This window comes from Hipposideros armiger, unplaced genomic scaffold, assembly GCF_001890085.2.
Source record: "Hipposideros armiger isolate ML-2016 unplaced genomic scaffold, ASM189008v1 scaffold_613, whole genome shotgun sequence".
In the NCBI taxonomy this organism is placed as follows: Eukaryota; Metazoa; Chordata; class Mammalia; order Chiroptera; family Hipposideridae; genus Hipposideros; species Hipposideros armiger.
In genome coordinates, this window is record NW_017731963.1 from 957,637 (window position 1) to 968,835 (window position 11,199).

At 41.0% G+C, this 11,199-nt stretch overlaps 1 protein-coding gene across 1 annotated transcript in view; it reads right to left on the bottom strand.

The window, feature by feature from the left end:
* Positions 1 to 10,267, bottom strand: part of CTNNBL1 (catenin beta like 1) — a 167,093-nt gene extending 156,826 nt beyond the window's left edge. The window contains exon 1 of the mRNA XM_019625080.1: positions 10,074 to 10,267. Within this exon, the coding sequence (XP_019480625.1) occupies positions 10,074 to 10,103 (30 nt within the window). The 5' untranslated portion in view covers positions 10,104 to 10,267. The remainder of the gene's footprint in view (positions 1 to 10,073) is intronic.
* Positions 10,268 to 11,199: the final 932 nt, after the last annotated feature.

Genomic DNA, 11,199 nt, shown 5'->3' on the forward strand with positions numbered 1-11,199 from the left:
AAAAAAAAACATAAACCAAATTGTGTCACTTCACAGCTTAAAACCCCTCATGGCTTCCCACTGCACTAACAATAATAAAATCGAAACATTTTAGGGTTCCCCCTCCTCCCCACAGCTGACCGACCTTTCTGTCCTTATCTCAACTGTCCCCTTCTCACTCACCATGCTCGAGGCTCAAACACGACACGCTTACTCCCAGCTTAGGGCTTTCGTACTGGGTTTTCCCTTGGCCTAAGCGCTATTCCCACCGCGCTTCGTATGGCTGGATCTTTCTCACTCAGTCTCAGCTCAAATGTTACCTCCTCAGAGAGGCCTTCTAGAACCTTCTGATGCCCCCCTTCGCTCTATTACATCAGCTCATTTTTTTTTTGCTTCACGTCCCTATCTGAGTATCTTGTTTTTGTTTATCTAGTATGTGTTTGCTTTTTTAGGTGTTCTTATTTATTTGTATTTATTTTTCTTGTGTAGTGTTTCTTGCCTCCCTGAATATAAGTTCCATAAAGACAGGGAGTGCGACTGCCTTGTGCACCACTCCATTCCCAGTGTCTAGCATAACATCTCGCATTTAGTAGGCATTTAATAAATACCTGTTGAATAATTAAAGAATGAGAGGTTCATTATTGGATCCTAAATCCAAATGAAATGTACCAACCCTCGAAAATATGGACTGGCTCACAGCCTGACTCTAAGCATGTGTCATAAGGCCCTAGTAACATTGGTTGGTTCTTCGCCAATCCCTGGGGAATGACTAGGAAACAACAGCAAAGGGAGACAAGACCAAGATGGAGAACTAGTAGACTCTCAAAGTTACAGAACTGGAAAATCTGCAAGCTTCTTGGGTAGGGTCTTTCACAAGCGGATCCGATGGGCCGGCAATGGTGGTTACCTACGGGCTGAGGCCAAAGGTTGGGCCTTGAAGGTCCGGTTAAGGCAGGGTGCACCACATAAGGCACACTATGTGAAGCAGGTCCAGTCCCAGCCAGCCAGCCAGAGTCCTTTAGGATGAGGCAGCAGGTGGGGACCAGTGAGCAGGTACATACTAAGTCCAAAGGAAAGTGTGTGTGTGCTCACCAGCTTTGGGAAGAGAAGAGAAAAGGAGAGAGATAGCCAAGAGCCAAGTACAGGACAGGAACTGGGCAGAGGCGTGAACAAGTCAGGAACACACAGGGTCTCAGGTGACTGTGACAATCTAGACTGCAAGGGCTGCTGGGCATGTGAATTTGGATTTAAGACTAGCTTAAAGATACAGGATCAAGCAATCAGACAGGTAAATCGCTCCACTCCAGAAAGATCAGCAGCCATGAAAAATAAAGGGTACTCCACAGAGGGCCAGGTTAAGCCCCTATTTGGGAGTGCTCGTTTCTCCTGAAAGACTCATTAGTGGGCAATAGTAATGACTCAGACATTCTCCAGTCCCCACCATCAGAGCAGTAGGCAAAGGGATGTGAGAGGAAATGGTAGATGGAAAATGAAGACAAGTTCCACTAATGTGATTTCTAGTATCTTACAGGTTTCGGTATCTAACAGAAAAGCCCTAAAGTTTTACAGTTCATCCAAAGGTGACCAAGAATACTAATGGCTCATTCATCCAACAACCTCAACGCTTTATGACACCATTAAGAGAAAGCAGAAAAGGCCTCAAATGTCACATAGAACCCTATCAAACCAATAATAACATTCAGTAGTGACAGCTGACACCAAAGAGAGGCAAAAAAAAAAACACCCCAAACTATAAAAACTAGGCACAAAAACTCAAAATCTCTCTAACACGCCAAGTGTTTTAATGAAGGAGTAAAAGCTTTCCGCACCTCAAAAGGTCATGGGATTATCTGAGCACAATTCACATGTGTTCATAATAACAGGTCCTGAGACAACAGTGTGGCCTATGGAGAAAAGCAAGAATGTCTATGTTTTAGAAAGAGCTCCATACAAAATGATGAAAAATTCAAGTTTTGAATGTGTAAAGGAGGAGGAGGAAGCACTGCTCGGAACCCCAATTTTTCACCAAGTGGTTGGAAAACTGAAGTAAGTTCTTTCCCTCTCTGTGCTCTGCCTTCCCTATCTGTAAAGAGAGGCCAGAATAGATCTTTTCCAGGTCCTTCCTGTTCTAGCAGTCTTGCTCCATTTGCAAGCTTCGGTTATCTGGAAAATCTGGAAAAATTTATGAGGAACGCCACATTTTCCAAAGACACCAGGTAAAATAGGAGTTAGTACGATTCAACACCACCTCTATCATCTTTTTAAAACAAAGAACGTCATTATGGGTTTCTTTCAGCTACAACTCCTAATTCATCAAATGGTAATGTCTTTTTTTATTTTTTGTCCTCCTTTATTGCTGAATTTCAACATTCTGTTGATTCTTCAGCATCTCTACTTTCCACTGTCCAACAGTTACTCCTGGCCAGAGCCCCCACTCCATCTTTCAGCTTCTCTGTCAATAATTATGCAACCTGGAAATGCTCAAGTTTTCCCTTATCATTAACATGAGAAGCTACTAGCTATTTCCATGGAAGCATTAATGTTCAAAGGGGCTGGTAAAAGATAGCATGACAAACTATAGCTACGATTCTTTTCTTTTTATCCAAAGCTGCAAAGAAAATAGCATCCCAACATGATACACCACCAGAGGACTGATGTATTGTTAACGTTTAAGTCTATTAACTCTTTCACTGCGCTAATTGCTGTCAAGTTTTTTTCAAAATGTGTCCAAAATCCACAAAAATAAAAAGTTGTTATTTTGACTATTTTATGCATTTAATAACATTTTGAGCTGTTTTGTATATAAATGACATTATTTTTATTTTAAGCCTTTGTTATATGGTAATAAATTTACACTTATAATTTTATAAGTACCGTACTGTTATAATTTTAGCAAAAAATCAAACATACTAAGTGGCATCAATTAGATTTAAATATAGATAAATTAGAATCTAATGGCATTGATGACATAAAAAATTGATTACAGGGGCCGGCCGAGTGGTGCGTTGGTTAACAGTTGGCTTGGGATGCCAGCTCTGAGCAGCAGGGCCCAGGTTCGGATCCCACATGAAGGCCAGTGACGCTGTGCCCTCTACAGCTAAGATGGTGAACAACAGCTCGACCTGGAGCTGTTGAGTCGCCGACGACGACGGCATAGGCTGCAGTGGAGCTGGCCGGCAGCTGGCATGAGCTTTCGTGAGCTGCCGTGAGCTGCCATGAGCAGTCGGCCAATGGCCAGCAACCAATCTGCCTCAGCTGGGAAGAGCACAATGATAATACCAACATGGGCCAGTGAAGCAGCGTCCTCCACAACTAGACTGAAGAACAAAAGGACAGCAACTTGTCTGTTCCCCTCCCCCGGTTCCCCAATAAAATCTTTAAAAAAAAAAAAAAGAATAATGAGGCTCAAGAAAAACTTTGGCAAAGAGGGTACGGCAATCAATCTTCGAGAACATAGGTGTTAGGCATTCCACAAAATACTTCAAAATGTCAAGATCATAAAACACACAGAAAATGACAATTAAATGTAATATGGAATCCTGGATAGGATCCTGGAACAGAAAAAGGACACTAGTGGAAAAACGGGTGACATTTGAATTAAGTCTGTAGTTTAGTTACTAGTATATAAATGTTAACTTCCTGGTTTTGATAGTTGTACTATAGTTATAAAAGATGTTAACTTTAGGGAATATTTACTATTTTTGCAGATCTTCTATAAGTTTAAAATCAGTTCAAAATAAAAAGTTTAAAAAAGAATATAGGTTTTATAGCAAGAGTAGCAAGACACAATAAGAAAGAGGAGGACAATTCAGAAACTTTATTCACACAGTTAGTTGTTGAAGAGGAGGACAATTCAGAAACTTTATTCACACAGTTAGTTGTTGAAGAGGAGGACAATTCAGAAGTTAAAGATTTGAATCAAACTTGCTTGGAGTCTAACATGAAAGCAGAGCTACAAGCCAGCGAGCAAACAAGATATTAGAACTAAAGCTTTCCTAAAGGGGGAAATAAACAGAGCATATTTGATGGCATTCACTCAATCATTAAATAATCATTTATTAGACATCAGTCATGGGGGAGACACTCTGGTAGGTACTGGTCTCTGCTTGTCAGTTCACTGTCTGGTGTGCAAGGAGGCACATCAAGATGGGTTTTGTGAATATGAAAAAAAACGCGCCAGGGGAAAGGAGAGGATAAGAAGGTTGCAAAGGGAGGAAATGAACTTAAGAAAAAAATCACTGAGGAGATGAAAAGAAAACACCCTGAAATGGGAATAGCATATGAGAATAGCTCTTTATCTGTTATTTATAGTCACACTACTAACAAAAAGGAACTTCCAAAAGCACTAGTTTCAACTGCCATGCCAAAGAGCCTATTGCATGATGCTATAAAATGATACCACGATTAGGATAATATCCTCAGGGTTATAGGCAAAATGGGGCCCCCACAGAATGAAAAATATGTCTGAGCACAGTGCTCCGGCTTCCCATCAAGTTTCTTACACACACACCATCAACAAATAACACAACAGAGAAGCTCAACTACAACCCTACCTTAACAGAAAGGGGCAGATAAGAAATGCAAAGGATAAGCACGCACAAGGAAAAAACAAGATTACTATTAAAGCAAACCTGAAGGAACACTTTCTATGCCCACTAAATGAAGGGGATTGTTAAATTATGACAACCAGTAGTATCAAGATTGCCGTAAAACCACAACACACACTGCTCTTAGCGCTGTAAACTGATAAAGGATTAATTCCACATGAGCATAAAAGACAAAAGACCATGTATTGCTTAACAGAACTACAGCTGAGGCGACCCCAGGACTCCTGCCACGCCCCTCCGTTTACTCAAGGCCCTGAACAGCTCACGCCCATGCTTTCGGCTCTCTCTAATCCTCAGCCTTCTTCGTTACCCACAGAATTCCTATTCATTCATCAAGGCTGAGATTCCACTGTCATCTCCCTTTTCTTCAATGACCAAACCACATCCATCCCCTCTGCAGGCATATCTCATCCTTCCTTTCATTGTGCTGCCATAATACTTCATTCACACGGTTAGTTGTTGAAATGTCTGTCTTGCTCCTTAAATTATGAATTCTTTAAGGTCCAGATAATGTCTTAATGTAATTTTAAGTACATAAAATACTTAGCACAGGAAATGGTAAATGGTAATTACTAAGGACAGATGAGAGGGGAAAAAAATGCCACACAAATAAATTCACTGCAATATTATCTCCAAGAACAAAAACCTGAAACCCCTCTAAACACTCCATTATAGAGGAACAATTTAGTGGGAAATGGTCAGTCTATCACTTGAGCAAAAACATGCAAACGTTAAAAATAACATGAAGACTATGTAGAAACACAAAATATTTCTGGCAATGATAAATTGAAAATATAGAACATAAAACACAAAAGGTATAGCCATGCAAAATATCTAAGGACTATGGGAATATAAAAATATTGATTGGATTAGAGTAGTTTTCCTTTTCTCCAGTAGTCTTGTAATACTGTTCCTGTCAGTTGATTGCTATTAAATTTTTTTATTACAAAAAAATAATAAGGGGAAAGGAGCAAGATTATAGATTGCTATGAGCACCCACCATCCAAGGAAATGCTATGATATTACTGATAGGTGACAGGGGGAGTGGGTGTCTGCAATATTGCCAAAACCAAGGGTCCCTGACCCCAATCTGCCTCAAAGAGAATGCGTCTCATGTCACAAAGCAAGTTATTCCCAACTGCACTACATGTGAATTCTTTATTGAAAAAGTTCAGACGGAAGAACTTTTTCCAGGCATCTGTGGAATCAGTATTAATGAGAATGCCCTGGAGTTCACATACACGTCTATGCAGTAGAAACTTCTCAGCCAAGAAACTACTGGGCACACTTCTTGATGAGATGTCTAAGCCTGAAGTCATCCAAAAAGTACATTTTCATATTGGGAACATAACTGGTTTCCTCTTGAAGACTTTTTCTAACACCTCCTGTCCACACTGTAATTCTGACTTCTCAAATGATTAACACATGTCAAAGGATAGAAGGCATATACAGAGGCCCTTGCTACCTCAACTCTACTATTAAAAGAACCAATCTCAGCAGAAAATTGGAGTCTTCCCGCCAAGTTGCCCCAAAATGAAATTTAGTGAGAACCAAAAAAAAAAAAAAACACGTTACTTTTAATAAACATTTTTTGACATTACATAATTACATATTTTCTTTGCTAACCTTAGCCTCTGAATTTTAGGAAAGAACCAGAAGTTATACGGCCCAATCCCCTCATTTTTAGGTGATAAGAAACAAACAAACAAAAAATGATGTAGGAAGTGACTTGTCCTGAATTACTCAGGTAAGTAATGATAAAGGTAGGATTAAAACTCAAATCTTGCAGATTTTCAGCCCCAGTTCATTCCACTACATCAAGCTTTTTTATCCTTGAAACCTCTGGAGCTCTTGGCCTAAATAATTAGCATCACAGAACTTTAAAGCTAGAAGGGATCTCAAAGAGACTTACTAAATCCCCTCATTAGGCACATGAGGAAACTGAGGCCCAGAAAGATTAAGTGATTTGCTCTCAATATCTTGGATGGCAGGGAAAAAGTATAACTTGCGCGCATGAAAAGGGAGGAGAATGTCTCAGCAGGAGAAAATTTTAAAAGAAATGTAGATCGTTCGAGATCAGGAGGTCTCTAAGTGAGGTCCCTGGACCAACAGCTTCATATCACCTGGGATCTTGTTAGAACGCAAAGTCCAAGGTCCTATGGGAGACTTGCTGAATCCAACTCTGGGGGTGGGGATGTTCAAATCAGACATCTTGGTTCCCCCATGTCTCTGAGAAATGAACTTAAGTGGTCATATTGGTAACATAAGCAATGGCACTTGAAATTTACACAGTCTTCTGTATGTGTACCATACTTCAATATTTGAAGTTTTTAAAAATCTAAAAACAAAATGGAAAACTAGGTTTGGGTACTCAGTTGGTTCCAGTTCCACCTCTGCTCCTTACTGGCTCTTTGACCTTGGTCAAGTAACTTGACCTCTCTAGCTTGAGTTTTCTTTTCTGTAAAAAAGCATGCCCCCTACCTCCAAGGGCATGTTGAGAATTAAATGTAAGAACTTATCCGAAAGCACTTTAGCTCAGCTCCTGGCACAGAGTAGGCAAGCAGTACAGCACAGTGGTTAGGAGCTCCACCCAGGAGATAGGTCTTTTGTACCTTGTCTATGCAACAGGGATTAAAAACAGCACCTTCCTGGTTATAATGATTTAGACAGATGATGGAGGTTAAGTAATACATCTTTCATTATCTATAAAATGCTACTGTTTTCAAAGAGCTCTTTATCCATTAACTCAGAGGATCCTCATGATTTCCACAAAAGGATGGGTGCATTTGACTGATTCCAGACTAGATTCCAGACTGTACTATCTTTCAGGAACAGGAGTGGACAATGATCTTTCAAAAAGGAAGGTGCAAGAATAGTGCATGTGGGAAATGAACAGGGCGAGAAATAAGATCAGAATTCCGGTTTCAACTCTGCCACTACCTTTGCCTACAACCTCAGGGAAGCCCTTTTATCAAAATGGAGTTCATTTTTCATTTGCAAACAAGTGGGTTGAATGAGGTTATCTATCCTCTCAAAATAAAATTCGAACTACTTATCATGGCCCACAGGAAGGCCTACATAGTCTGTCGTCTGCCTACATCTCCAACTTCATCACCTGCCGTTCTCCTGCTCATTCACCATGTACCAGCTACATCGAAGCTCTTTCTGATCCCCCAACAGGCTGCACCAGCTTCTACCTCATAGCGTGTATGTTTGTTATTCCCTCTGCCTTGATCATTCTGCCCTTTCCACGTGACTGGCTCCTTCTCAACCTTCAATCCTTTAATATCCATTCCTCAGAGTCCTTCCCAGGCCATATTATCTAAACTAACAGGTCCTGTCTCCCACTCCCAGGGGTTATTTTCTTTAGCAGCACTGTCAAATAAAAATATACTGAAAGCCACGAACAAGCCAAATAGATAACTTTAAATTTTCTAATAACCACATTAAAAGTTTTCAAGATGACACTAATTTTAATAATATTTTCTTTAAGCCAATATATTCTAAGTATTATCATTTCAACACGTAATCTATATAAAATTAATATGTTGTATTTATATTCATTTTTTTCATACTAAATCTTGGAAATCCAGCGTGTATTTCACACATATAGCAGATCTCAATTCGAAATAGCCACATTTCAAGTGCTGATAGTCACATGTTGCCAGTGGCTACCATACTAAACAACACAGTTCTACAGAATTACCTGCGTACTCTTCAAAGCACTTATTACAATCTGAATTCTTGTTTACTCATTTATTATCTTGTCACTTCCCAACAGACTATAAGCTCCACAGAAGTAAGAACTTTGCTTGTTTTGTTCAATGCTGTATATTCAGCAGACATAGTGCCTTGCATAATGGGGGGTTCAATAAATATTTGCTGAGCAAATGAATGAAGGTCTTCTAGCTTTAATATTCTACGAGTCAATGGCTAGCCATTAACTCCCAAACAGACATACACTCACTCATTCAACAACTCTCCTATTTCCTTTCTTCTTTCCCGATCGAGTACCGTCTTAAAAAGAGGAATCTTTAGGTTATATCTCTCCCCACTGCTTACAAGTTCTGTCTAGTCTCCAAGATCAGTTCTTTGGATAGTGGCTGAGGTAGTGGCACAAATATAATTTCTAACATTTACTAAATGCTTACTGTTTGAAAAGCATTGGTCTAAGCTTCATGATAGACCTATGTGGTAGGTACCAACATTGCCCCCATTTACAGATGAGGAAACCAAGGCATAGGCAGGTTAAGCATTTTGTTCAAGGTTACAGCAGCCAGTTATTAGCAAAACAGCGATTCCAAGCAACATGGGGCTCCAGACTCATGACTCACAATTACCTATTCTCTATACTGCAGAGCTGTCAATACAAATATGGGGCTAGCTATATACGTAATTTTAGTAGCCACATTAAAGAGGTTACATTAAACAGTAAACAGAAACAGGTAACATTTATTTTAAACATATTTTATTTCACCCATTATCCACAATGGCCATTTAATCAATATGATCAATAATCAATGTCATTAATACAACTAATATGATCATGTAGTCACTATAAAAATTTTACTTTTTTCACACTGAGTCTTCAAATCCAGTGTGATTTTACAGTCCCAGTACTTCTCAATTCAGACTAGTCCCATTTCAAGTGTTCAATAGCTATATGTGGATAGCAGCTACAATACTGGACAGAACAGCTCTAGTGCCAAGCACAAGAAGCCTCTTTAGGAAGTTAAGAGAGGAAAATTTTTGAGCTGGGAGCCAGCTCTTAATACCAATTCTTACTTGTTAAGTGACTTCGGACAAGTCCTTTCTGCCCTCTAGGCCACCATTTCCCTCTAAGTACCCTGAGCAAGGGGGACAAGACTCCTAGGGACCCATCCCAGGCTAGAATTCTGAACATCTCCCAGCATCTGCAATTAACATAGTTAAAGCTTTCCACACTTTAAAAATCAGCTTTCACACCCACTAGTTGACAGGGTCCTCAAACAATCCTACTAGATTGTTATTCCTTTCTCTGCTTTATATATACAAAACCTGAGGCTCAAAGAGGGCTAAATGACTTGTCCAAAAGCCACGTAGCCAGTCAGTGGAGAAGCTGGGGCTCAAATGCAAGAAAGACCAGTGGCCTCCCACCATTACCACCACAAACTCAATGGCTGGCGGAGAAGGGAGCTGAAGGTGGGTGATTGAAGCTAGTCTGAGGCCTTCGGAAGAGATGAAGGGTCCAGGCCCCAGGGTAGGGTGAGAAGGGGCCCGGACTGGAGTTGAGAAGCAGGTGCTCGAGTTTTGAGAAGGAATGCATTAAAAGAGACCAAGAGGTTCTGGAGAAGGAATGATGTGAAATGAGAGGCTCGGACCTCGGTGGCATGAGAAGTCAGGGAACCGGGGCCCTGGACTGAGGTGAGATGAAGGTGCTCTGGCACTGCGACCAGCCACCCCTGCCCGAGTGACAGTACGGTCCCCCAGCCCTCTTGTCCCTCCTACCTGGTAGCTCAGAAGTTCGCCCACATCCATGGTTCCAGGCCCAGCTAACTACTGGTTCCCTCCACTCACGTCCAAACCGTGTCCCTCTTAGCAGCAGCTCCAGCCACACTGCCGAAAAGCGCTGTGAACGGGGCCGCAGAGCCAATGAACTAAAAGTGCGCGCCACACGTGAGCCAGCCACACTGCGGTGAAAGACAGCGCTACCGTAAAGCGCGCTGCATTTGCGACAGTACTTCTTCCGCCCAGAGCTTGAAGGGGCGGGGAAAGTGGGCGGAGACTTGAAGGAGGGCGGTGTCCTGGCAGAAAAGACCCAAGGAACCAAGATTTATCCCAGGCGCCCCAGGTGCAGGGCGTAGTACTGAGTGTTTCACATGTGCTCTCACTTTCTTTCCAGTGACTTACGCAATTTTATCCTCATTTTATCCTCATTTCACAGATAAGGAAACTGAGGCATAGAGCTGCACTGTCCAGTACTGTACCCACTAACCACATGTGGCTGGCTACTGAGGGCTTGAAATATGGCTAGTCTGAATTGAAATGTGCCATAAATGTAAAAAAGAAAATACACTGGATTTTGAGACTTCTATTGATTATATGTTGAAATATTTTGGATATACTGGCTCAAATAAAATACAATTTCACACATTTCTCTTTACTTTTTAAATGTGGCTAGTAGAAAATGTAAATTACATGTATGGCTCTCTTTGTGGCTCCATTGTATTTCTTTTGTACAGTGGTAGCTCAGAAAGTATATTGTCCAAGGCCACACAACTATTACTGGCAGAAAAACTGTTGGTGATCACATTTCCCTCTTTGGGCTTCTGTTTATTCACCTATGCAAGACCTGGTGGTAACTGGATGACCTATAAAAAGGTTTTCTGTAGGAGAAAGTCACCCATCATTGAAGCGAATCATTCAGCATTTCAGCTCTTGGGATTTAAATAAGGTTCTATCTTCAAAGGGTGTTAAGCCTCTCCCCCAGTCCCCTTAGCCATTAGCCCCCTACCCTTCATGGTTATATTTGTCTTAGTCCGTTCAGGCTGCTGTGGAAAAAATATCATATGCTGGATGGCTGGTAAACAACACAATTTATTTCTCACGGTTCTGGAGGCTGGGAAGCCCAAGA